Here is a 27,855-nt window from a genome sequence, read left to right as displayed (position 1 = left end):
TTGCCAACTGCAATATCTTCGAAATCCAGTGGAGAATGCATCACCAGCACCAGCATCAGCACTAGTACTAGCTCTAGTACCAGTACCAGTACCAGTACTAGTACCAGTACCAGTAACAGCAGCATAAGTAGTAGGAGCCACGTTGTCGCCAGTCGTGCGACATACTCCACTCCGTCATTCTTAAAATGAAATATAAAAGTGTGCTTTGGCTGGTGTCTTGCTCTCCATTCTTTTTATTGTCATTATCATTATTATTATTGTAAAATTAACGTTTTTTGTAAATGAAATATTTAACCAGTTATTCACTCCACTGCCTTGGTAATTAATGTACCGTACGCAACTACATTGCATTCACAGAATTTCTCGATATTTTACGTTAAATTACCAGCCAACAAATATCTCCCGCTGACTCAACATTCATACTTTTATTTTTCATTTTACGTTTTTTTTTTACACGACTATAGTTGTGTATTTAATGGATTTACTGGTGGATATTAAAGCTCCAGTCTTTGGGAAATACTTTCACGAGCTAATCACTACAACTCGGAACGTGATAACACGTTAATATATTTTTCTGCTTTACGTCATACTTGTACCTGTTCTTGTGAGAACAATCGCTGCAAACAGTCTGCAGTTTCCGGATAAGAATTATTATCAGGGCTTCCTTACACAAACTGGGAGCTTTTGCGAGCGAGTCCAACAGCCGAAATGCTGTAAATATTTTTGTAGCAATCGCGTTAAAATAATGCAAGCACACAGACATAAGCGAAGATATGGATGTGGATATGGATGAAAATGTATGTAGTAAAGAGTACTATTATTATTATTGTTATCATGATGACAATGTGGATGGATGTAAAAGTGTTGGAGGATGTAAGAAACGGGTAAAATGCCAAGCACAACAACCTGAAAGCTGTGGGATTTATGAAGCTTGTATAAAAGCACTCCGGATATCTTGTAGACGATGAAAAGGTAAAGAATATTATCGAGGTGTCGTAAACAACTCCGGCAGATATCTTTGTTGGTGCAGACTAATACCCGACAGCTGAACTTACACCCTACGATTTAATGTTACCAAGTCCCCGGAGGGCAGCATACATATATATATCTATACATACGCCGACTTTATTCTCCAATAGTATTATGAGAAGGGAGAATCGTATTTCAATGGCACACAATATAATACTGAGTATACTTTAGTCCACTCCACTAGATAGATATATTGGCTTATTTAATTTAATGATAAGAGTATTGAATTTCCTGATGTTTAATTGCAGTACGAAATTGATTTATAGATTAAGAACAAATAAGTCATCGCTTTTGAATGAAAAAAAAGCTACAGGGGGAGTGGAAATTTTTTTTGCATTTGAATACGATGATTCTTCTTTTTTAACTTCCCAAATTTTATATGCTAGTGTTCTTGCAGACTTTTCTGATACCAAAAATCTCCACAGAAATTTTTGGCCTCGCACAAACTTTTTACAGACATCAAATGAAGTGTAGATAAATTTGTTTGTTGACTTGGAAATTATTCAACATCATTTTGCAATGTCAAATATTTGTTTGATGTCACGATATTTTTTACTCGCGAATCATTTACTATACCTATCAGTTTAATAAATACCTTGTATTTATCACCGCGTCTGAGTCGATTCAGCTCGAATCTCGTGTAACGTAAACAATTTTTCTTGTACCTTACCACCGAGCTAGCTTGCAAGCTTTTCCACGTTAACCACAACCATTCACACGCCGTACCCTCCACCATACACTTTTTCGGAGTCGATTTATACCCGCGATGCCGCTGACGCGGGCTAGACATTTCACTTTTTTTTCTCTCCATCAACTCCTTTAAAAAAATTACGATATTTATTTTTGTGACTTCCTCACATTCTTACATCTATACACAACTTTTTATCTCCCGCAATCGGGCTACAAATTATTCCAACAAATTATCAGCATTTTCAAAAATGTATTCTATAAATTTTAATAAAATACTTTTATTCAATTTTAACCAAACGCGGAACTTGCCGAGATTTTTAATTCATATATATGAATTATCAATATTTATACATAAAATATCTGAGCTTGAAAACGTGGACTGTAAATTTTTTATCACAAAAAAAAATCCCCGTAGTTTATCGAAATATGAACAAAATATTTATCATTCACGTAAATATCCAAACACAAGTGCAGATGAAAAAAGCCAATTCATGAAACTTATGGAAGAAACTGGATTCTACGGCATCAGCTACATCTTCGACACACAAGCACAGCTTTATACTACGTCCAATGAACGTGACTGTACCTCCAGATGACGATACACATACACACCAACACGAAAAAGTATTATCCCCCGGGACGTGTTAGCTTCGCACGTGATATCTTCAACCTGACAGCCTTTAAAGGACGATCCGAGGTCCAGGACACTTTAAACTTGCCTCTGGTAAATCTTACCGGCGGTAACAATCTCAGCTTTCAATTCACAGTTACTTTATTCAACTCATTCACCCAAAACACGTAATTTCTATTGATTTTTTCGATATCACTATCCAGATTATTTTTTAAAAACCTTCAAAAATATTTAATTTCAATAAAAAATTTACGAATTAAATACCGAGTCAATGCTGATCGGATTTTTTATTTATTTAATCCCATCATGATTTATTTCCATTCTTCAAAAAAAAAAAAAAAAAAACAATACGATAAAAATTATTAATTAAATAAAAAATGTATCTACGATTTTTGTTATTGAATGTAAATTTAAAATGAAATTTATATTCCCGCGAAAAATTTGAAAAATTAAAAAAAAAATCTACGATTGCTTCTGAAAGGAGTTGTAATTTAATTTACAGATTTACGCACGTTACACTTTGCTTTGATAATTAAATCGTAATTAAAATTTAACAGACGAGTTAATTCACCCAGTCAACTTAGCGTCAAATAATTTATTTAGTCGCGTTATCATCACAGTAATTAATATTAAAAAGTAAATATTTGAACAGAAAAGTAAATACGTCCGTAAATAACGATTAGAGAGCAAGGACACGTGGACATTCAGTGTCTATTACTTTGGTCCACGGATGTTAAAGTCGAAGGTAAAGTAAACCAGCTCTGGTCCGTAAAGTTTATCCCACATATATAGCAGGACTGTAACCGTCAACCAGATCACTTTTCATTCCACCTCAGACCGTAACTAAACCACCCCGGGATGTAACTTTACTTGCAGGTGGTGGCGTTCATCGGCCAGCTTCTTGTCCACGATAATAATTATCTTCAATTCCATCTCGGTAGCATAAAGATTTCGTGCAACATAAAATGCGATAGGTTTTCAGTGCTGCGTATCTGAGAAAGCAGTTTCATGTTGCTCGGAAAATATTGCCTCAGAATTTATGTCTTTATTTTACGGCTATTTAAGTCGATTGGAGTATCATAGAAAAGTCACGTATACTTCTGTACTTTACGACTTTATTTTTTTATTTAATCTTCTGTGTAAGACTTAATAGAGACACGCGAACGTGATTTTTCTCCATTGCCACGGGTTAAACTTTAATTGCGGATTAACTTGATTGTTTTTCTGGAGCTAAGTCGGTGGTTTTTATAACGGGACAATAGATTTACTTAAGTAAAATGGAGCTAGTAGACAACTTAGTATAATAAAAAAATTTAAATGGGATTTAAAAGATTTTTGACTCTTGTTCATTTAGCTCTCGGCGTCTTTTTGTGGTGTAAATATTTGAATGGATAATTTTCAGCGGTATGTTTACAGAGGATCATGTCTCAATTTAGTTTGTGACATGATTTAGATAAATGAGAGTACAGGTACGGAGTGGATGAGGCGTCCAAAAGAAGAATAACCGATGGAGAATAGAGGATGGAGGTAACATACACTCTACTCGTGTACAGTTTGTATGGGAGCCAATGAGCTTGCCAGCTCGCGGCCAGTCATAAACTCGCCTAATTGAGAATTATATCTTTTTTACCACTCAAGCATGTTCTCTGCAGTAAAAATAAGGTCGGCTACAAGCTTAATGACGTTGTGAATTTTCCAACCCTAGTTTAAATCACCATTTTTATTTAAATATATGCAGACATACTCTGTAAAAAAAATCTGTATATCGGTTGACCCTGCGGACCAGCCCCGAAATTTCCAGATGTTTTCCAGCTACTTGAGCTCAAAGATGATGTGTCTAGGATTTGTCTAGGATTCAGAGAAGTCTTCTGGAAAGGTGCTAATATATACAAAAGTAGAAAAAGATGATGTGTTTAGGATTTGTCTAGGATGTGTCTAGGATTTGTCTAGGATTTCTCTAGGATTTCTCTAGGATTTGTCTAGGATTTCTCTAGGATTTCTCTAGGATTCAGAGAAGTCTTCTGGAAAAGTGCGAACATATATAAAAGTAGAGAAAGATGATGTGTCTAGAATTTCTCTGGGATTTTCAGAGAAAACTTTATAATTTTTTTTGTTTCAAAAATTAATGATAAAGCAGATTTACGTATTATCAATTGCAAATGTTTATAAAAGCCATTTAAAAAATACAAAGGAAGTAATTTTGATAAAATTATTTCTACTAATTTATTCAAAATAAATTAATAAAATTCAGGCCTCGAAAAGTTTTCTCATTATACTTTTTAGTATAATCGGATATCAGTAAAAATTAAAAAAATAAATTCTATAAGTCGTCTTGAGAAAGTTTATAAAATAGCCAGTGAGAGCAGTACCAATTAAGTGTTTTGGCTCGAGTCTCAGACAAAGTTGATGCAATTAAATGCCCAAGTAATTAAGCAGGAATGGGGCTTATTAAAAGCAATGCGCCGTCTTTTTCGCGGAACCTCATTATTATTATTTTTTTTTTCAAATATTTTAAATTGTGAATATCGACGCGGAATGAAAAATCCTGGCCAAAATTAAGGTGTCTGCTGGATATTTGGAGGCCTCGGGGGTATCAGAAGTCTTTTGGAAGATCCTTAGCACATAGAAGTGGAGGAAAAAAATTTTTTTCCAACAGCATTGGGTCTAGATTTTTTATAAAAAGTTTTAGACGACGATTCTGACTAAAATCAAGGTGATAATAAAAAACTACGATTACAAATAACTAATTGACGAATTTTTAAATTTTTATGGCGGGAAATTAAAAAAATAAAATTGAAAAGAAAATAGAGTAAAATCAGATAAAATATACGAGGGTTAACTTAATGAGTATCCAAAACACAACTTTTCCATCCCCGAATAGAAGCTAGCCTGAAGAAAAAGCAAAGAAACTAAGGAAAAAGTACCTCAAACAATCTCGACTCTCACTTGGTACGCGCATTGTGTTTATAAATAGTCAAGATGTAAGCAGCATAACAATGACGACAGGTACAAGTGGGTAAAAGATGAGAGAATGAAAGAAAAAAAATGAAAAAAATTATAAGCAAATGAAGTAACCTTAACTTTACGTTCGTCAAAGACAAATGAGCCATGTCTCTGACAAGTATTTTAGAAAAAAATCTTTTAGCATGTGCTTTTTTTTATAAAACTTCATTTTTTATTGTAGCACGTCTTTATGACACGAGTAATGTGATATCTTTTGAGAAAAAAAAAAGTCATACACTGAATAGTAACTAGAAAGGAACTACGGTAAGTTGAGACTCTGTAACTAACAAGAGTTTTACTTTTTCATCTCTACAAGTTCCTGAGGAGGATGTCCTAGGTTTATTACATTTTCAAAAGTTTTATGTCCCTTAATCTGGACATTTCCCTTGAGGCCCGTTTCGCTTCGGTGACACTCTTGATAAATTTTATGACAAGTTCGAAGCTAAGACAATTACGAGTCTCGACCTCAATAGTCTTGCTCTAGTCAACGCTTTTCCACAAACACTTATGATTTTTCATAATTTTTCCCGCTTTTCCCTATCGTTTTTATCATTCATCTCGACTTCGTCATTTATTCCAAGTGCATTAATAAATATTAAAAACCCTCGATCCATATATATATGAAACTATGCAGAAGCAGAATATATGTAAGCTCTTGAGGTCGCTTTCAAATATTAAAAACATCGATTTTAATGAGAGTGAACGCACCTTGCTCCGTTCTATCGAGTAATTTTAAAAAATCCTTCAAGTATAAATAAATTATTTGCATTCGAGAGATCAAATTTGCATCGCCTTATTGTTCACACCCGACAAATGAAATTAAAACAAACAAATTCATATGATATATTTTCCATCTATCGAAAAATCCATAACTCGATTTAAAAAAAACTATTAAATAAATTTCATAAAATTACAGAGCACAAAATAAACGCATCGAAAGTTTAAAGTACAAGAATCACGATAGTGGATGAGGCGGAGAAGTTTGTTGAATCAATAATAGTAAGGAATGGAAAGTGGAAGAAACAGACGGTTTTGTTTGTGTTACACATCTGGAGAATACTAAAGTTTATGTAGATATATAGATATATATTGGTTTATTTAGCGCTGTATTAGAGTTATGTCTCGTTTATTTGCCTGGACGAACGTTTCCGCATTGCTAAATAAGCGGCTCTCGATGGATTCTGTGGTTTTCGCAAAGGCAACTTGAAGCTGAGGTTCACTATAACCGAGGGATGTGGTAATATCTAGCCTTTGTCTAAACCCCGACACTCCAACCCTTAGCACATGTATATATATGTATATATATATACATATATACGAACAAGAATAAGCGGAAGCATTTCCAGTAATTTATTGGTTATTGACTTATTAAATCATACACACGGCGTTCGGGTTTCGGGTAGATCGGAGGCTTTTGCGATAGATAACCGGATAACGTTGATTATATATGTATAATGTATACATAATATACACATGTATACACCCACACAATATATTTGAGTATGAGCGTGTACTGCGGCGGCATGTAAAAATTATTACTGCTTTTGTTGTGTCAGATAAAATTGACCTCAAGAGAATTCGACCACGAAACATTAAGGTTTACCTATTTCGAAACCCGGAGTTTAAACCACCTACATAATATTACGTAATGTGCTTTAGCATTCGCTTACACGAGATTCCACAAACCTCGTATCCTATCTACGCTACTCTATTTATAAAAATTCCAATAAGTGGTTTGATAAAACTTTCCTCGGAATAAAAATCTAGGTTATTCTGTGTTCGTCTAGTGCAAACCGCGTTATCGTTTAATTAAAAAATTCATATTGATTATTTTAATTACCCTACTAAATTAATTATATTTAAAAAATATTGTCCGTCGTTATTACCCGAGTTAATTATATTAAATATTTTCAAAACCGCGAAATCGATAAAAAATAATTACTCAAAAATTTTAATAACTTTTTAAATAAAATTTTTAACCTGTCATAAAATAAATACTCGAATATCCGACGAGTACTCTTGTAAATATTTTTTAATAAATAAAACTCCTCTTTAATTTTTTATAAAATAACTGTGGCATGAACCCCTCAATTATATTACGTAATTTTAAATGAATAAAAAATCAGAGCCTCGGTTTAATGAATCTGCTCATCGTGATCTGTCGTCATGATAAAAAATCCTCCAATTAAAATATCTATAATTGAATAAATACCCCAATGGAGGTCACTGCTGTAAATTAATGAAAATAGCAGGGAATTAGTAATTAGTGTATTGTTTGTGTCTATCATAGCAAAGTACGTTAGTCGATGATTGCGTTGAGCCTGACAGAGGCTACTCGCATGCCTGCCGCTGTCCAAAGTGCCTCTTGGAGGGTTGGAATGTCAGAGGGTCAGACACGTGTGCCATGCACACAGACAACCCTAATAAAGTTGTTATTGGGTTACGTACTAACTGTCAACGTCGAGCAACTCTTTCACCTACGGCTTCTAATGTCAAGTGATAAACACGCGAGTGCTTTCATATATATGTGTACATATTAGTATACATAATGTCACATATTTTTAACCTTTTATGCCTGGTAATTCATTTACAACTCACAACTTACACGTCTACGTAACCATTCATAATGTGCCCAACACACTCGTAATAAATTATAAAACTTGTGATGATACATTATTTTTTTAATGACCATCTTATTATTCATGCATTGACGTTTTAATGATATCATTATATATTACGCTGCTTTAAAACTCTTCGGCTGTTATATTAAGTATAGTTATACATTGAAAATTCATTGGATAATATGACTTGAATATGAATGTAATGTGAGTTTCCGTAAATGTTAAATCTATAAATGTATGCATGTATGTATGTGACGATCGAATATCTTCAATGTACAATGAATGAGTCACGTTCATGAAGTAATTCAAACTCTATAGCTCCCAGGAGGCTTCCCCCTACCATTTAAAGTACCAAATCGCGTTCGATCTGATTGTAAACAAAAAAACTATCCTCGCAATTGTTTTGTTTAATATAATCGATATTTTTTATTAAAAAACCTTGGAGTTTTAAAACGAAATGTCATGCATTTGAATCTAAAGACACGAAATTTTGATTTACATGGCTGACTATTTATATTTATGCTGATTAAACGTTCAATTGTATAGAAAAAAATTGTAAAATGCTACTTTTGTCGATACAGTATAATAATAAAATAAATAAGTTCTATCAAGTCGATGAAGGTCACTGTTTATTTTTAGTACTGTCATTATTATTTTTATTGAATTCAAATAACGCACGTGTTCATACTAAGTAATTTTAACGCAGATCAACGAAATCGCGAGAAAAAAAAAACGACTGTCGAAACGTGAGAAAAATTACATGACTCAATATATATTGTGATGATGGTGTGGATATTCCATGATAGGGTATAAAAATGAATGAGCCAATAGCGTAAATTTAAGTGCGAGGACAAGTTAAATCCATTATTTATTCTGTGTCCCATCTTAATCTTTTCGTCCTTTTCTTTTCCTTTCGTAATTTTATATATATCTATATACTAGTAAAGGATCTGCTGTGACAATAACTGGCCGTTCAATCGAGACGGATAGATATTCACGGTACAATCCTGACAGAACAAAGATATATATATAAAACAAAGGTCGCTCGTCAGTGACAGAGTTTGGAGCATTTTCGCTGGGCGAGCCCTTGAATATCGAGAGAACCGACTGCCAGAAAAGCAAAAGATAAAAAGAAACGACATTCTGAATACATTATACATCTCGAACTAAGCTTCTGCCCAGCAAACAGAGTCACAATTGTCCAGCACGTGCAGGCTGAGCTCTAAAAATAACTGTCGACAATCACAAAGAAAACGAGATAACTTTTCATCATTTTTCTGTGCAAACTCTGTTTACTCGGTTATATTTTCATTAATCCGCAATAATGGATCCGACATTTAATTGATCAATTTACATTAATGTATTCGTATCCAGACATTGAATAGTACACGCGTAAATTAATGTGTAGAGTCAGCCAAATTGATTCACACATAGTGTGTTAACCGCCGACGAGCGATTGCCGATAATTCATCGGGTCTATATACGACGAAATTTCATCACCAATTGACCGCAGACCCAATCGCGAAATAAAATATTAACGCGTATTCAAAAGTCCTCTATTCTCGACATTACAAAGGCCCGAGTTGAGTTAAATATTTATGTGGGAGTGAAAAATTTATATGATTATTAATTTCCATGATAGTTTTATAAATATTTGCAGCCGGGATCGGTGAAAATAATTTAAAAAGTCAACAATTGAATGTAACATACACATATATATGTATAAAAATATGTATAGATATTTATTCAGTTTGACATGATGAGCACGATTCATATCCCGCAGTTGAATTTTTTAATATCCGTGAGTGCATATGCCGAGTGCTGACGGACTCGCCGACGCCGCTCTTGCTCTGATACATTCTCGATGTTATAACGGATATTGAAGACCCGGAATATGATGCGCTGGCCAGCTCGAACGAGAGATCCATTGCACGAGTTAACGACCGGGAAATATTATTATTTTTATGTCCAATTCTACCAGACTGGAGCGATTTTAGTTTCTTGTAATAGCTCAATCAGCGAATCTCTATTGCAACAACATACAACACCATACTGATAATATAAATATATCACTAATAACGCGGTAATTATTCCGGTACGAGGAATCAATGTCTACTTTCATGTCTTCAACATATCGATGTCAATATCAATATAGAAAATTGTGTAGAAACAAAGTTATTAAAAGGGTGGATGTGATATATATATCTCATATATATATGTATTAGCTTTCTCGATTGATCAAACATTTCGAAGGATGCATAGTCAATCACAATTGACAATGTTATTATCTTGAAAGAATATAAATAAATGTACAGAAGGTAATTTCCAATTATACTGGGACGGATAAATAAAATGAAATAAAATATGATGGAAATAGTAATCGATTATATGTAGGCCACACAATAGAAAATTAAGCGAGAGCGTGACGCGATCATGACTCAGGTAGTGGATTTTTCCTCGACCGGCAGGCAGGTAGGAAACAAAATAATGTACAAATTGTTTTAAATTATAAAATTGTTAAAGTGGCATGTCGGGTATGATTACGAGCTACGGAACATTGGATTAGATATAATAGAGGATCTGGAGTTGTTACTGAAAATAAATAGTTTTTCATGCTACGCCACTGGATGGGATATTGATCGAGGGGTCGTAGGCCCTTATACTCTCGTTTTATTTCACTCTCTTTTACTCCGGCTGTCTTTCTCTGGCGCCAGCCTATCGCACTCTACCTCACACATAACAGGCCTTCACTTATTCACAAATACATATATATGTACATATATAGCTAACCGCAGAACTTGCCAGCGAAACCCTCCAAGGGGTTTACAACTCACGCTCTCTCTAATTCCTCTCTAATTTCACGCAACGCCGGAAACTCCTGCGACACTAAATGATCCATTGCTATTAAATATAATAATATCTGGCTCAACTGCGATAAGTCATGACTTACATTTCTACGAGGGTCTCTTTCAATTCATCTTTTTTTTATACCCACGTAAATTATTTAAAATTGATTGTTAATGTCTGGTGATTTTTTTTATTTATAAATCACCGTTCAAACTTACTCAGCACCTAAATTTCAATCAAAATAATCGAAATATTTGAAAAATTTTAATTACTCGTAAATTAACGTAATCAATTTTTTTTTTTTGTAATTTATCAAAAGTGAGATAATATTTTTTATTCAAAATTAGAACCAAAAATATACGTAGAGAAATTATCTGCTGCATGATTTAATGTAAAGAAAGGTAATTAAATTTATATATTATAGATTGATAAATTTATATATAGAAAAATTGAACTATGAAATAGAAGACAGACTAAGCGATTATCAGTTACTATGAAGAACCGGTATTGCCGGGATATGACCACTTAGAGACATTGTGATTTCATTGCGGCCGGAAATAAATCGATATCCGTCATCGCTTGAATTCTGTCAGCACGCAATCTCACGTATTTCAGTTTCATTATGTGGTTTCATTTTTTTATTTATCTTAAATCGTTATTCAAACAACTCACTTTTATTTATTTATTATTATTATTTTCAGACTTGCTGGCAGATTGATCGGCATCAATGGATGTTATTAATAACTGATAAATTATTTACCCCAGACACGCGAAGAAAGCTTATGATGATTTTTATTGATGAGCAAAGTAATAATAGGAAGCAATTCTGTCTCATTAAGATAATTTAGAGAAAGTTAATATATATATTATCTATTAATTTTAATTCGTGATATTGTTTCATTAAGGATTAATGGATTTTAATCAGGTTAGCTATAGTGTGATTAGTTGCGCGAAAATAAATTAAGAGTTAATTTGAATTTTAATTAGTAATTAATTTTTTAAAATGTATACGGAATTTTTTATGGTGAATTATTTTATTATATAAATTTTCAATGACCGTTTGATTGAATTTTATATTAAGTTTCGGTATGAATATGAATAAATTTATATTTATTTTATGGATTTACAAATAATGTAATTTAATATGCAAATATTGACACAAAAATTACCCTTTGTAATGTGTACTTTAAATTCATTTGTATTAAAACATAATTTTAATATCCACGGGGTGAAAAAAAGTGAAAGAGAAGAGAGAGAGGATGGATTGAAATATTCATGTGATCGATTGAAAATTATTAATCCCTTTGAGCGGAATCCACTAGGCTCGTTTGTATAAAATTGAATGCTGAAATGCCGCTCAAATGTATGGCGATGGTGAATGAAAATAACTTTCCTCGGTATAATATCGTTGGAGATAAAAAAAAGCCAGTGCCGAGTACCAGCAAGCCTGTAATATTTTAAATATGATTGAAAATTCAATGATATAATCTGACAGAGCGCTCATTTACGAAAAAATAAAAGTTAAAAAGCTTAAGTTAAAAAGTGCTGAGAGCCAAAGCTGATTATTAAGCAGAGTATCAATCGGCTGCCTTAAAAAGTTTACTTTTTATTATTATTATTTTTTTTCTTTTTGTTATTTAATGCCGCTGATACCTTTTGACTGATGCGCACTAATCAAGTGCGGGCAAGATCAAAGTGAGCGAAGTGATTGGACTGACAAGTAAAGCTTGGACCTTTATCCAGGAAATGTTAACGGGAAATTTGAATTCATGATATCATCCGTGTGTTCGTTTAGAGTTTCGACGCACTTTGATACCTTCTGTAACTTCACTCAAAATTTATCTCTTGATTTTTATCAGCATATAAGCAAACTTCATTAATTTTATGTCAACATATCCAACTTTAGAAAAGATTCGGGCAAAATGTGATAACCATTCAAAAATTAATTTTTTTTAAAAGTCTAATTTTACCCCAGCCTCTGATATTTAAACTTTCTCATTGCAAAAAATTATGAATTTTAATTAACTGACAAGATGATAAAATAAATTATACTGAATAAATAAAATAACATTTGATTAATAGTACGATGATAAATATAATTTAGTTTTTTTCCACTTGATGATAGTACGAGTGATGCGCAAACTCGATTATCCCGAATTCGCAATATTGTGATAGTCACGCGAGACTCGATCAGCTTGATGATATAAAAGTAAAAAAAATATTGTGCGAGAAAATGTATATGAGAAAATGGAGAGAGCGTAAGTGCAAAAGAGGGAGACGATTTAACTAGAGACATGAAATGTCCAAGCGTTGGATCTACCGGGCGTTATATTATTCCATTATCGTTGGCGCTGTACCGATAAAGTGCCCAATCAAAAGCATCTGTGCGAGATTGTATAAATCGGATGATGGCTGTTGATGATCGCCGCGGTATAACGTCATAGTAAAAGAATATATGACGATTGAAATTCAATCACGTAAATTATATTCCGGCAATCCAATTTATTAAATTCAACATTTATCATCTATATATTCTTTGACAAATATTTCCCGTCTGAATGAAACCTATTTTTTATTCATTTTTTTTTTTAAACTCCGTTGTTGAGTAATTGAAAAATGTGTCATGCTAACGGGAGTATGTAAATAAAATAAAAATATTTATTTTCTTGAAATTCTTCCGTATATATTCAAGATCATTATGCATACTTTGTTTCCGAGGACTTTGCGGGTTGTTAGAATAAGGCATGACAAGAAAAACGTTGACTTTAAGAAAGAAAATAATACTTTACATTGTTTTCAACCGAGTTACGACAAAACAACAAAATTTAAAATAAAAAATCTAGTAAATGGAATTTTTTATTTTATTTTTCTTTGGCACAATTTGAGAAGTAGGGGATTGAATAAATGATTCACTCCGAATCCACTCCAGATTTACTCCATTCCCTCCACTAATTTTTTACAGTGTACGTACTGACGCAGAAAATGTCAAAAAACCCTAAACGATTTCTTATCAGTCGAAAAATTTGTTATTTCTAAGCTTTCTCGAGACCACAATTCTTAACACATCAAAGAAATGGCTTCCACAATACCTACAAAGTTGACTACGAGCGTAATGTACCCGCAATTGAATTTATTCCGTCACAAAATCGTCAACTCTGTGATCCCTTTGAGGCACAAAGGGCACTGGGAAAATAACCAATTGGGCAAATTCAATGTGAAAAAGTACACACTGAAAATAAAACGAAAAAAAAAGGTATTTCGAAGGTTGAATACAATAATTTTTATATGAAAATACCAAAATACACTCGACTAACCCGGACTTTATAAATATGCATCGACAAAAATTCCATTCGTACGATATTTAGATACATTGTAATGGCAGGCGGAATGTGCGCAGCGGAAAAATAATATAGGGAAATAAAATAAATAGCGAGTAAGTGATATTCATTTGACATTTCATGAAATTCCACGTACGGTAACGAGAATATCGATGTTACATTACATCCAGCGGGAGTTATCGTTCCGGAGCAATCGATCTCGTTGAATTGACAGTATGAACAAAAAGTGAGCTATATATATGTCTAATATAATAATGAAAGTGTGGGTTGAGTACGTAGGCATGCTGTGAATACAATTGTACAATTTAACAGAATGTACTATACAATAAAAACGGTTTCTTTTCATTTGCGCGACATCCACGTTTTTCCGCAGTATGCGAATAAAATAGTAAAAGGCTAGCTTTTTTTCGAGATCTCCGACGAGTAATATCGACCTAGAGAAGAGCAGAAGAGAACCTTGGCATTGAAGTCGGTGATGCTCGAGGGCGGAATCGCGTATTTTATTTTACTTTTTATTCAACTTCTCTACCTTTTCTGCTGCCAGAGTATCTCTTTTTTATTTCCGTCTCCTGCATATACATACATACATACATACATACATACATATATATATGTATATATACTATTCATTCCAATCTCGTGGACGTTTTTTTCCCTTCTTTGCCGAGTCTATTGTCGGACTAGACGCTTTGAAACAACTTTTCACTCTAGAGTCCATTTGTACTCACCTAACTCGTATTATGCGTCGTCGGTGTATTCGCGGTGCAGCGGGTTCTGCTCCCGGGTGTATAAATACGGGCTTGAAACAACCCTCCTTCATTCAGTATGTACTCCTCCATCAGAACCGCCTCCATAGTCCAATCATCCTTCTCCACCTGCTGCTGTCGCGCGTCCCTTCTTCTAGGGTTTCAGTTCTGAATCACAGAATAGTTTCGATATTAGTCGTCTAGTTTGATAATAATCCAGACAAAGACAATACGTAATAAATAATAATTTATCGTTCAGTCTGTTGACTTTGAAAAGCTTGACATGATGTCTGAATTTTTATAAATTATTTAAACCCCGGAATTTTATTTTCAATGTCACGTACCATGAGGTCCTTGTTAGTCTCCAGGCAAAGTTTGGTCTCGTTTTATTTTATTTTAGTTATTTTTCAAACTTTGTACTGCAGTCCACTCTATTGTGTCGCGACTACTGAGTGCAAATGACATATTTTTACCAGAAATTCTGGCTGGGAAAATTTTTTAACCGGGCAGCTGGCCAACCTACGGGTTAAATTTTTTTTCGTTAGTAAAAAATCACCCTCAAGATAATTTAATAAAAAGTATAACAGATAAAGAGTTAAAAATTAAGAATAAAGATTAAGAGAAAAAGATCCTGAAGGTAGTGAGTGGGCTTTGATATCGTAAGGGAACGTTTAATTTGTCTTAATAAAAGTGACAAGATGAATTCGCGGATATATAACCTTTTTCTCCTACACGCGAGAGAATCTATCTTGATCCAAAGCACGGAGTTGCGATATTTCTCGCGACCTCGTTGTTACTAATTGCCTCGTTAGTCTGCGGAACTCTCGCTCTTATATTTCTTTTCGTCTTTTCCTTCTCCGTTTTAATTTTTACCAGACGAAATAATGAGGATAAGATAATCCTATTTATTTGCTTTGTGATTTATCATCTGTCATGCCGAGTTAACTTCATCGGCGACACTGATGTCGAAAAAATATCAGCTATCTCTTTTAAAAACACATTAAGCTAGACCGTTTTTTATTTTTTTTTATTTTTATTTAATATAAAAAAATAACGAGTCGATTAGCGGCGATCTGATGAAAACGAGCCCAGTTAACTCTAAAGAGCGGACCTACGGTTCAGCGATGATGATCAGGAGAAAGTATCGAGGCTCAATGATAAAAATAAAATTAACGGTGTCCTTATGTAACGGATGAATAAACCCGAGCTGCTTATTACATATTTAATGCCTATATAACTATATAATAGACATCTGGCTTCGTGCATCTTTTAACCGCGCCTCGGTATGCTCAATAATGTATTATACATACAACCAACTCTCAAGTCATCCACATTGACGGCTCATGATACTTAACATTTGCATAACTTGTAAAAAGGTAGGTCAGTAATGATCTCAAAATACCAGCTCGTTAACTTGCACTAAACAGCTATTGTAGGGTCACGACGCCTTCAACTCAAGAAATCAACAATTCTATTGCATTTTTTCCTCTTATATATATATATATATATATATAATGTGTACATGTATACATGTAGTGTAGAGACATTGAATTCCTAAGAGGAATTCCTCGCTGTAGATAATAAAACCGTGTAATGGTCAAGGTGCAATCGAGTAAAGTGGTTCTTTAGTGTTTTATAAAAATAATATTGTTACGGGACATGAACAAACTGTTTAAATAAATTTTATTATGATGTAAATAAATAGCTTTTTTTACAATAAGTAAAGGAGGCAAAAGGCGGTCGCTTAAATTTTTGTATTAAATGAAAAATTTTTGGTTAAATATTTTTCATTGACAAATTTGTTGTTTTTTTTTTTTTCTAATTTTATTTAATGAGTAGCAAAAGAGAGAAAATATAATTTTTATATATTTATCAGAGTTGATAAAAATCAGTGCTTAGTACAGAGGTAAAATTAAAGCTTTGTGGGTAATTTTGCCTTGAATGTCTGTAAGGTTTATCCCTTATATTCAAAACAATAGACAGTGAAATTACAAACTTGATTATTCAAGACACAACTGGCATGGCTATATTAACAGTGTAGTAACTACCATACATTAAAACTTTCTCGAGAACACCAAACATGTATGTATGTATATATTTATATATATATAAGGTACATAAAGTGTGAAATGAGTAACTCTCTGGTTATGTGAATAAGAATAAGAAGGGCGAATGACGAGAGACACAAGGAAAAAGCGATAACCGAATGAAGACTATACTCACTATTGTCGTCTCATGGAGGTCGTTTGGCAAAATACTAAATCTTCGGCTTATCCTATTGCTCGAGCTAAATAATTATTTTTTATTTTCCACACATCGAAAAATTTAAAAAAAAAATGCACACGATGGCGGATCATCAGACAAACAACGAAGAGGGTTGAGTTTTCCGAGCAAGCTACTTTTCCCTGGGACTACACTTGATCACGCGCGAGGGTGCATCAAATCTCCGTGGAAAATACACCAGCGGCTTTTATATAAAATGTAAAAAAATTATTTTTGCGAAAAAAAATCAAAAGTATCCATGTTATCCTTGTAAGAAAATATTTATAGGAATAATATCACTTTCTATAAATTTAATGCTAAGTCGTTGGTGTTGTGGAAAAAGCACTGCAGAGTGGCGGAAATAATGTAAAGTATTGTAAAAAGTAATGCTACCGGACGGCTGTGAGTTTCTGGTAGTGCATAGAGGTTTTTCTCAGGACTTGCAGGAACAAGTCGGAACTAAAGAAAAACTTCTTTTCACGACAACTGAAAGGTGACGCAAACGTAGACGTATACTGGCGTCATAATAGTCAAGTTACTTGTTACCTAAGAAATACAACAATACATTTACTCTCGTTGAATTCAAAATAAAACCCCATGTACGACATTAACTTTCTCCTTTTTTTTTCAGCTTATAAGCAAGGGTACATAGAGACACGTTGTCACGTGTTTAGAATTTTTATTTAGCAAAGTTTCATCTATAAGGGAGGACTGACAACCCAGTCGACGTCGACGTCGACAGGGGAAACGAGTGAGGGCCGATAGAAGAACGGACGGGCTGCGTAACGACGCACTCGTGAAGAGCATGAGCATGAGCATGAGCATGAACGATGGATATGAAGAGCCATCACAAGGGCATGGGGTCTACGTGATGTTGGAAAAATTGTTCACTTAAATTCTGACAGCTTCTCCCTGTTCAATCTGTTGCCTTTTGCCTGCCGTATGGAAATTATTAAACAAATAAATTCAGACAGACTAAAAATTTAAATACTAACTGATGAGTTGTATCATTAACTAATTAATCACGAGACTCAGGTGTCGTAATCACACTGAAGCCGACACATAATTTACAAACAAATCCCTTTGTCCGGATTATCGTACGCACAGGACACAAAACACAACCTCGTACTTTGTATTTTTTTTGCGACTGACAATTTATCAGCAATTATGAAAAAAGAAGAGAAAATAAACGATATTTTTATTTAACTAATAAATTTATTTAAAAAAAAAAAAAATAAATAAAATGATGGTTTTTATCTCCATCGGCTGTAGAATTTATGACCGATTTACCCTTTTTCATGATATCGTAACATTGAGAAACGAATACTGCACACTCACCAGTAATCACAGATTCGCCCTCTCGGGGGATAAAAAAACTCGTGAGGTCAACGATCCTCTATAGCACACTAGACTATACGGCACACAAGGCAACCTAGAGAAGAGCCACCACTGAGAATCAAGACTAAAAGTGGGTTCATGTCTATAGACAAACTTTTCTTCGGTTCATCTACTTCCATCTCTTGATTCAACTCAGTTACGTAACTGACGTTCCGAGCGTACCCCTGACACGAGTGAGTTAAATCAGAAACCGAGAAAAATTGCTTTTCAACTCTAGTAATAACCAATTACAACTTTACTATAAAGTATAATGAACTAAATTTTCCTCATTACATTTTTAGATACTCATTACCTCATAACACTTATTATTACTATAAATCATTCCATTTTAATTATTTATTGAATTAGTGGATTATCATGTCGTAAATTATTGATTTAGCAGTTGCTAGTATAATAGCTGACAGTAATATTGAATTATTTCGCGATGCTAAATATATAGAGATCAAAATTAGCCGGATACATGTAACCGGATGTCCTAGATTTACATGAAATTGGCTCTTGGTCATCAGTAGCAATGTTGAAGCTCATGTCTACATCTCGACACATATATAAAATAGATCAGACTATAGAAATGAATGTTGATATTTAAATATATCGATGTACTCAAATACCGTCTGCCTAAAATCCGAAGCACTCAAGCGCATTGACATCAGAATAATTACCAAAGGAAACTAGAGCAGAATATTATAAAACTCAGCAAACGATATTTAAAACAAACAAAAACTAAAGATGAAAGATAAGTTTTAATAAAACGCTTAACGAGGTAAAGAGTGAAAATCGCTTTGCTCGCAAAGCCAATTTGAAAAAACAAAAAAAAGACTAGACTTTGATACGAAGGAGTTTAAAATTAAGAAATGATTGGATAGGTCAGCAGTATCTTTTGCTGTGGGTCGTTTACTTGTATCAAGTAGCCAACGACGCGGAGTTTCATCCAGCCCTGACCCTTGACCTGTTTTAATTACTCCTCGTTACAACCTACAGCACACACAGGAAGGAAGCGCATTGACCTCTGCATTATCGCGTAATCCACCGGCAATAAACAACTGAGATGACAATGACAGCTGTCAGTCATTCAAAGATATTATCTGTACTGGCACATTGATATTTTTTAAACAAAGTCATTAATTTTACGAACCAGGCGTATTAGTGTCGGTGCGTTCCGCGAAACTCGCATCGTCTAATTTGCATAATCCTCTTAAATGCTTTACTTTGTTCTTCTTGTTATTGCAAGCTCTATCTCTGTCTCTCCCTCTCTTTCTCTCTCTCTCTGCTTCTCAATGTACTTGCTAACTATGCAACCGCACTCAATTAAACTAGAACAATCAATAAAATTTTATGTTAAATTGTCAGTCATCCAGGCATCTTCCAGAGCTTTATTTATTTATAAATTCTCTTTGGGAATAAATTTATCTTTGACAGTAACTCAATAAAAATAAGGCGCCTCAAGTATTTTTTTACAAAATATCAACATTTAATAAAATATATTCTAGTTGATGTTAATATTTATATCAATATGCATAACGAGTACTCGGGTAATGAGATTCAAATATTTTATGTACCCTAACGCTAAAATAAAATAATTTATAATATTAACGAGCAATACCTTTTGCTTAAACTTGATAAATATTTTTTTAGTAGATGAGATAAATGATAAAGAATGTTTTAGTTTGTTTACAAAACTTGTATTAGCTGAACTAGTACTGAGAAAAGTATATAGTTATATAACTGCAGACTGCAGAGTGGAAGTATCGAGCCAAAGGTTCATCAGGACGTACGGCGCGACGTCGATGAAGAAAATGGGAGCGTCGCGACTTCCCGACGCCCTACACGACATTCAACTTTCATTATCACGATCTAACTTTTATTGTTACCGACCCACTACTTATTTACAAATACTTATTTATTGTCTTATTGTGTACTCGGTCTATTTTATTATCTAACGTAGACCATAGAAAAAAAATTTATTTATCAAAATTCTATTAAATTTTCAATAATTTTCGGAAAAGGCCGAAAGTTAGCCGATAAATTGACTCTGCTTATTTTTGTCTACAGTATTTTTTTTTTTTAAATAAATTTTGTTATTTTATCAGCTGGAAATTTTTTTACCCGAGTATAAAAACTAACAATTAATTTATCTTCAAATTAAAAAATTTTCCACCTCTACAAATATTCAGACATCGACAACGTAATTAATTATTTAATTAATTACTCCGATAAAAAATAAAAGTACTGAAAGCCCGTTACTAAATTACTATATATTAAAAAAATTAATTTTATAAATCAATAATGATAATTACATTAAATTAATTATACAAATTAATAACGTACATTAATATTAATAACGAGTAATGCCGATGAATTATAACCAGTGCTATAAATACCCGGATTTATTGTTTCTTTTTACAGCTAATGGGATTTTTTATTCCCCTATTATTCAGTACCGTAGATTGTCAATCCGTCAATTTAAATCCCCGCCATCATGTTACTTTATTTTATTATTGTCCTACCACGTCTACTTCTAGATCTACAGATCGGACATTCGAGCATTTAATATTGTGATTAAATTACAGCTCGGATACTAGTGGCATTCAGCAAACTCCGAGGTCCTATTCATTGAATTAACAAAGCATGCATTATTATAAGCAGCTGGTACTTGATAAATAAATGGACAAAGTCCTTTATCAGCTTCAATTTACCAGAGATATTTACAGTATAATTAATAGTACACTAAATCTCCAAGCCCTGGAAGTCAAAGCATCGGGTATTTTTTTTTTAAAAAACAATTTATTAATTATTAATAACTAATTAGATCACCAATTACTTATTGTCTTACTAAGTAACAAAAAAATAAATAAAACAGACATAAAATAAAAACTACAGACATTTATTTAAACTTAAGCCGATGCGACTCCGGGCCTTTTCAATGTTGGTGACTTTGACCTCAACGCGTTGTCCAATCGACAGGCAGAATCCGTTGAACCCACTGACGTGGATCAGTGCGTCAGTCCCGACGCCGATGTCAACGAAGGCACCAAAGTGCGTGACATTCCTGATTTCTCCACTCAAAACAGAACCTACTTCCAAGTCATCGATAGTCCTCAAGCTTTTCCTGAACAACGGAGCGCTACCCTGTCGCCTGATGTCCTCGCCCTTTTCCATCCTGAGTCCCTTGACAATCACCTCCAGCGTCGTCTCATTGGCACCCAGCTGTGCCGCCAATTGCGCGAATTTCTTACCACCGACAAAGAGATTGATAGTGGAAATAAAACTACGTGACCCCAAGTCCTCAGGACGTGCACCGGAAGCTTTGATAAAAGCCTCGGCGATGCTGTATGACTCGGGATGAATCCACGTTTGGTCCAGATAATTAAATTTAATTTTATCTTTTGTTCTATCCGTAGAACTAGATCCAGATGATTGAGATAACGCAGTCTCGGGTATTATTCGTATAAATCCAGCGCATTGTTCAAAAGTTTTAGCACCAATACCTTTTACTTTCCGCAACTGTTCCCGATTGATAAATGGTCCGTTCTCCTTCCTCCAGTTTATTATGCTTGTAGCTCGGGCATCCGATAATCCGGCAACTCGTTTCAATAAGCAGAGTGACGCTGTATTTATATCGACACCAACAAAACTGACGGCTTCGCTCACAACCTAATGATCAAAATAAAATAAAATAAATAAATGAATAAATTACAAGCCATCAATTACAGTCAGTACAGCAATAAATATTTGTTGAACTTACTTCATTTAGTTTCGACATTAATTGTTTCTCTGGTAAATCATGTTGATACATTCCAACTCCCAGTGATTTTGGTTCAACTTTAACCAACTCTGCAAGTGGATCTTGAAGACGCCTGGCTATTGACACAGCTGATATTACATTGCAGTCTAAATCAGGAAATTCAACTTTAGCTTCATCGCTGCAACTGTAAATTGAAGCCCCGGATTCATCAACAATCGCATAATTAACTTTATGTTTATCGAACAAATCTGAATTTATAATGTCAGATATAAAACTTTCGGTTTCGCGACAAGCTGTTGCATTACCCAGAGCCAAAATAGAGACATCGTATTTGCGTACGAGCTTGACAAGCGTATCAGCAGCATCTCGTCGCGATCTGTCGTTATTAGCATGCGGATAAATAGTCGCTGTAGTGAGTAAATCGCCTTGGGCGGAAATGACAGCAAGCTTACAGCCATGTTTGAATCCTGGGTCTATTCCCAGTATCCGTTTTCCGCGCACCGGCTGGACCAGGAGCAACTGCTTGACATTGACAGCAAAGACTTCCATGGAAGCTTCTTCGGCCTTCTCACTCAACTCGCTTCTGATTCTTCTTATCACCGAGGGCTTAATGTACTTTTTGTACGCAGTATCGAACGCTTTCTGTATCAGTTCTTTGTGAAATCCCGATGAGTTAACGCCAGACTGGTACAATTGTAAGATAAATTTTTTTAACTGGATTTCAAAGTGATCCGGAACTATCACTTGGATCGCAATAACCTTCTCCTTCTCGGCCCGGTTCATAGCAAGTGTCTGATGAGGTTTTATATATTTTTCAACACCTTTCCAGTCGTAGTACATCTTGTACTTATCCTCTACATGTTTCTTTTCAAGTTTAACTTTAGAATCACCAGCAGAAGTCTCCTTAGTCTCCTTGGTCTTCTTGGTTTGTATGGTTGCCGATACATTTTCACGCAACTCTTTAATTTTATCAAAAGTCTCTTTATTTTTAGTGATAACGTCCGCAAGAATGTTAATTATGCCCTCTTTGATCTGATCCTCGCTCTCAAGACCTTCTTCGTTGGACTTAATCAAACTTTTTAGATGGGGAATCTTGTCGCCCTTCAAAACAGCTTCAGCAGTTGGACCCAGACCCAGCTCTCTGGCTCTTTCAGCGAGTGTCCTTTTGGACCCGGTCTTGTACAGCGAGTGAATGTACTCAAGTTCGGTGAGAGTTCTGGTTGATTTCACTTGATTATGGATTTCCGGAGTCCATTTGCCCGATTTGTCGATGGCTTTTATCACCAGGTCCGCTTTGTGCTTTATCGCTTTCACGCGATCGTAACTTTCTTTGATCAGTCTCAGTTTATCAGCATCCAGCCCGCGTGTCTGATCTTTTCGGTACCTCGCAATGAAAGGGATCGTGTTGTCGCTGTCAAAAAGTTTTACAACAGCCTCGGCAACTGGTCGTGTCACTCCATTATATTCCTGAATGTAGTCGACGTTGTTCCATTCATGGATTAAGTGATTTTGGTCAAACTGGAAACTGTAACTAGGATTTACTGATGAACTTGATGACACATCAGCTTCTACTTGACTTGCAACTGCTTTCTTTTTAGATACTCTTGCTTTTTTAGCTTTTGGTGATGGTTCTATGCTTGATTCATCATCTTTACTTTTTTTTGATGACAGACAACCCATTTTAGTATCAGTAGCATCAGTTTTACGTTTTTTTGAAACTTGTTTTGGTTCTTTAGCAATTTTTTTTGGTTTTTCTGATACTTTTTTAGTGGTTTTTACAACTCGTTTTGTTTTTTTCGCAGGTTTAGGACATTCGTCTTCAGAGTCTGATAATTCAATTGTATCATCGAGATTTTTACGCTTTGGCATCTTCTAATTTCAGGACTACAACAAAAAATAAATTTTTTTATTCATAAGATTATGAGTGTAAATATATGAGTGTGAATGTAGCAGACATCAGACATATTTAAAATTATAAATAATTTAAAAAATAATATTTATAAAATATCCACTTATTAATTTCAAAACTTTTTAAATGCGTATTGTTTTTTAATTATTTTTTAATAATTTAAAATTTATCTGATGTCTGCTACATTTACACTCTTTATAAAAATAATTTTCAGATCAAATTGATAAAAAAATAATAAATTAAAAGAAAGGCAATGACTTTTTAATGCTCAAAATATATAAAAATAAATATACAAATTTCAAATTACTAACGAAATGAATCCATGTTCGTTAACCAAAAAATTTCCGGCGCAATAATTATTTTAAAAAATACGTTTTCAAATAATGAACAACTAAAAATAATAGTCTCTGCACCATGAGTATTGTTCAATGAATAATAAAATACGTTACTCAGTTACCTTATCTGTCACTTGACACTTGAATTGTAATTTAAAACCCGGTGCCAGTGATAACGAATTGCGTTAATTCTCCAGCTGGAAAACGTAAACAGTTTAGGAGGGAGCGAGCGCTACCTTGTGGCTGCCTTCTCCAAACGACGAATCTCTATTTTCAAATTTTTTTACTTTTACCGCCAATTAACTCTTCATGCTCATATTTATTTCATATCAATTTTTAAACTAATTATCAGTAATTTTATCAATTTTTTTTTTTTTCATAAATAACTGCAGTTGATTTCATTTTAAATAGAAATTTAGGATATAAATTTAAACAGCTTGCACTCATTCCAGATAAAAACGTATTATCAGATTTCCGGTTCTTTCGTCTAAGAAAATACTTATTTTTGTCGGCATCAACCAGGTTAAAGCTACCGGTTACTGGGTAGGGCAGTTAGGGTGAACTTAAACTAAATCTTGGCGCCACTTTTAAATTTGAAAACTTGCCTCTATGTGTCGGTAAGTTATCTATGTACGTCATCAGCTGATTAGCCGCCATCACCAGCACAATCATCAGCTGGTGGGTTCTAGTTATCTATCAAAATTAATATATAAAAAAAACTTTCACCTGACACATGTCCTCTGTCGTGATTTTGTAATAAAATAAAATAAGTTAATTCAAAAAAATATTAAAATGGTAGACGCTTCAACTCGGAAAACTCTAAGTGATATTCCATTACTAAAAACGAAAGCTGGTCCCCGTGATAAAGAATTATGGGTGCAGAGACTCAAAGAAGAATACACGACTTTAATTCAGGTATCTAAATATTTAAAATAACAATTTACCATATGGTTAATTCACGATTTTTTTCACAGTATGTACAAAATAATAAAGCTGCTGACAATGATTGGTTTAGATTAGAGTCAAATAAAGAAGGTACCAGGTGGTTTGGCAAGTGCTGGCATATTCATAATTTACTCAAATATGAATTTGACGTTGAATTTGACGTAAGTAATATAGGACTTGTTTTTTTTCTATTTTATCAGTATTTATTAATTAATTTATTTATTTATTATATAGATACCAATAACTTATCCAACTACTGCTCCAGAATTAGCACTACCGGAGTTAGATGGCAAGACTGCTAAGATGTATCGCGGTGGTAAAATTTGTCTGAGTGATCATTTCAAACCCTTGTGGGCTAGAAATGTTCCCAAGTTTGGTATCGCTCATGCTATGGCTCTAGGTGTAAGTTTTTTTCTTTTTTTTATTAACTCCTTTACGATTAATAAGTGTGAATGTAGCAGACATCAAATTTAAAATTATAAATAAGTAGAGTAAATAATTTAAAAAATTCACTTATTAATTTTTTAAATGTCCATTTTTTTAAATATTATTTTTTAAATTAATTATTCTATTCATTTATTTATTATTTTAAATTTGACTGATGCCTGCTACATTCACACTCATTCTAATTAATTTATTTTTACTGAGATGTAAAGAGAAGTCACCAAAAACAAAATAAATAACAATTACTAATAAAATAAAAATATTTCCAGCTTGGACCCTGGTTAGCTGTCGAAGTTCCAGATCTAATTGAAAAAGGAATAGTAAAACATAAAGAACAGAGTGAATGAAATTAGCTAAATAAAATATTTATCATTCCTTATTTTAAAATCAATCAGTTGCAAATGAATTTATAAATTTTTTTAAAATAAATAATTATTGATATTTAAATAAATTTTATTGTACATTTAAAAAAACCTATTTGTCATCGTCACCGAGTTTTATTTTAGTAGTTCCTCTGACAATTTCATCTAATTTGTACAAGTCCTTGAGAGAAACCTCACCCGTACCCCTGTCCAGAGGTTTCGGCTGCGATGGATCGGGCTTCCATCCCAGCATATAAATTATTTGAAAGGTCGCTGGCACATATTTGCTGCCGTCTTCTTTTAATTTTCCATACAACTCTTCATAGATAGCCGCAGCTGCTACCAAAGTGTCTCTTTTCAGATGCAACGTGCGGTTTCTGGCGGCATTACTCTCTCCCATGCCTAAATTATCATTAAAATCAAATTATTTAGAATGTAAAACCTCTGTAGAAGTATAAGTAATAAGTAAATATAATAATTGGTGACCTTTTAGGTCAGTCATCAGCTCAAACATCGAGGGAAAGCCAATAACCATTTCGTCAGTATCAATAGTCAGCATCGTGAACCCAGCCCGTGTCATCAAACTTCCAATGTCACGTATTTGAGTGAATGGAGATATATGAGGTGATATTCCACCATGTCTTTCAAGTTCTGCTAATTGTAATGAACTTCTGCATTAACAGTTTAAATATTTAAGACCCAGGTCAAGATAAAAAATCAAAACTCATTCATTTATTTAATAAATTATTGATACCTCAATTCGTAGAGTGTATCACCGCCAAAAATAGCGGCTAGAAAAACTCCATCATTCTTCAGAGTCCTGATAATCCTACTGAAGCATCCAGGAAGGTCATTAACCCAGTGCAGATTCAAACAACTGACAATCAAATCCACACTATTAGGATCCAGCTCGAAATTCTCCTCGTCCATAACTTTTTTCTGGACTTTAATGTCCTCTGTTATGACAACTTGCTCCAAATAATCTGGACACATGTCTGCTAGGATTAAATTCTTGACATTGTCTTTGGAAATATGTTTGCTCAGATTACCCCGCCCGCATCCTAGTTCAAGGACATTTTCAAACTCACGTTTTATATCAAATATCCTATCAGCGAGTCTGTAACCTATTTCATCTTTGATGTAATCATACAGCTTTACATCAGGTGCTCTTGCAGATCTTTGCTTTTGTAATAATTTCGCTTGTCTATCGAATACATTCATTACGCTATTTAGTGGTAAATTATTATTTACACTTGTTGTATTTAAATTCCTTTTTATATTTTTAACAAAAACTCTTTTTTTCAACAACTTTATCATTTTTAAATATTTTAAATTGCCGCTTTAATTAATTAACTATAAATTTTGTTATTTTAAATTTAAATAAATATTTTTTACCACCAATAATTAATTAATTCTTTAAATAATTATAATATTCAAATATTTATTTTACGCGCCATTTATAAATTACGAAAATTTACTTAACAATTTAATAATTTTTATTTATATATCATTATTATTATCAAATTCCATTAGAAAAATTTACAAAATAA

At 33.6% G+C, this 27,855-nt stretch overlaps 4 protein-coding genes across 5 annotated transcripts in view; 1 reads left to right on the top strand and 3 right to left on the bottom strand.

Moving 5' to 3' along the window:
* LOC103577887 (ankyrin repeat domain-containing protein 50) overlaps positions 1-19,845 on the bottom strand; it is a 99,553-nt gene extending 79,708 nt beyond the window's left edge. The window contains exons 1-3 of the mRNA XM_014440710.2: positions 19,701-19,845; positions 15,250-15,424; positions 14,888-15,073 (exon numbers count right to left, since the gene is read on the bottom strand). The gene's annotated coding sequence lies outside the window, so the exon portion shown is untranslated. The remainder of the gene's footprint in view (positions 1-14,887; positions 15,074-15,249; positions 15,425-19,700) is intronic.
* A 1,473-nt stretch (positions 19,846-21,318) lies between these two features.
* Positions 21,319-24,770, bottom strand: LOC103580002 (uncharacterized protein YdcI). Of its 2 annotated transcripts, none has more exons than XM_008561589.3 (3): positions 24,531-24,666; positions 22,311-24,194; positions 21,319-22,219 (listed from the first exon to the last, which is right to left on the bottom strand). In XM_008561589.3, the coding sequence occupies exons 2-3, from the start codon at positions 24,177-24,179 to the stop codon at positions 21,440-21,442; spliced, it is 2,649 nt and encodes an 882-aa protein (XP_008559811.1). In that variant the 5' UTR covers positions 24,180-24,194; positions 24,531-24,666; the 3' UTR covers positions 21,319-21,439. The 2 variants fall into 2 exon arrangements, with proteins under 2 accessions (XP_008559811.1, XP_008559810.1); XM_008561588.3 differs by lacking the exon at positions 24,531-24,666 and adding an exon at positions 24,677-24,770 and having other exon boundaries at positions 21,321-22,219.
* Positions 24,771-25,194: 424 nt separating this feature from the next.
* Positions 25,195-26,384, top strand: LOC103580003 (ubiquitin-fold modifier-conjugating enzyme 1). Its single transcript, XM_008561592.3, has 4 exons — positions 25,195-25,469; positions 25,529-25,660; positions 25,734-25,901; positions 26,213-26,384. Exons 1-4 carry the CDS (start codon positions 25,347-25,349, stop codon positions 26,288-26,290), a joined length of 501 nt encoding a protein of 166 aa, XP_008559814.1. The 5' UTR covers positions 25,195-25,346; the 3' UTR covers positions 26,291-26,384.
* On the bottom strand, positions 26,301-27,855 carry LOC103580165 (arginine-hydroxylase NDUFAF5, mitochondrial). Its single transcript, XM_008561833.3, has 3 exons — positions 27,060-27,855; positions 26,792-26,976; positions 26,301-26,707 (listed from the first exon to the last, which is right to left on the bottom strand). The coding sequence occupies exons 1-3, from the start codon at positions 27,620-27,622 to the stop codon at positions 26,418-26,420; spliced, it is 1,038 nt and encodes a 345-aa protein (XP_008560055.2). The 5' UTR covers positions 27,623-27,855; the 3' UTR covers positions 26,301-26,417.

The sequence above is a fragment of the Microplitis demolitor genome, chromosome 1, assembly GCF_026212275.2.
Source record: "Microplitis demolitor isolate Queensland-Clemson2020A chromosome 1, iyMicDemo2.1a, whole genome shotgun sequence".
NCBI lineage: Eukaryota > Metazoa > Arthropoda > Insecta > Hymenoptera > Braconidae > Microplitis > Microplitis demolitor.
Note: the sequence above shows the minus strand (reverse complement) of the source record. Positions and strands in the feature narration are given on the sequence as shown.

Bases quoted from the DNA above. Each gene is read 5' to 3' on its own strand.
- LOC103580165 (XM_008561833.3), bottom strand. From the start codon at position 27,622: ATGATAAAGTTGTTGAAAAAAAGAGTTTTTGTTAAAAATATAAAAAGG. The intron at 26,977-27,059 runs GTATCAATAATT...CTGTTAATGCAG, and splicing joins GATACACTCTACGAATTGAG to AAGTTCATTACAATTAGCAG. The intron at 26,708-26,791 runs GTCACCAATTAT...ATGATAATTTAG, and splicing joins GCTGATGACTGACCTAAAAG to GCATGGGAGAGAGTAATGCC.
- LOC103580002 (XM_008561588.3), bottom strand. From the start codon at position 24,179: ATGCCAAAGCGTAAAAATCTCGATGATACAATTGAATTATCAGACTCT. The intron at 22,220-22,310 runs GTAAGTTCAACA...TTTGATCATTAG, and splicing joins TAATGTCGAAACTAAATGAA to GTTGTGAGCGAAGCCGTCAG.
- LOC103580003 (XM_008561592.3), top strand. From the start codon at position 25,347: ATGGTAGACGCTTCAACTCGGAAAACTCTAAGTGATATTCCATTACTA. The intron at 25,470-25,528 runs GTATCTAAATAT...TTTTTTTCACAG, and splicing joins AATACACGACTTTAATTCAG to TATGTACAAAATAATAAAGC. The intron at 25,661-25,733 runs GTAAGTAATATA...TTTATTATATAG, and splicing joins AATTTGACGTTGAATTTGAC to ATACCAATAACTTATCCAAC.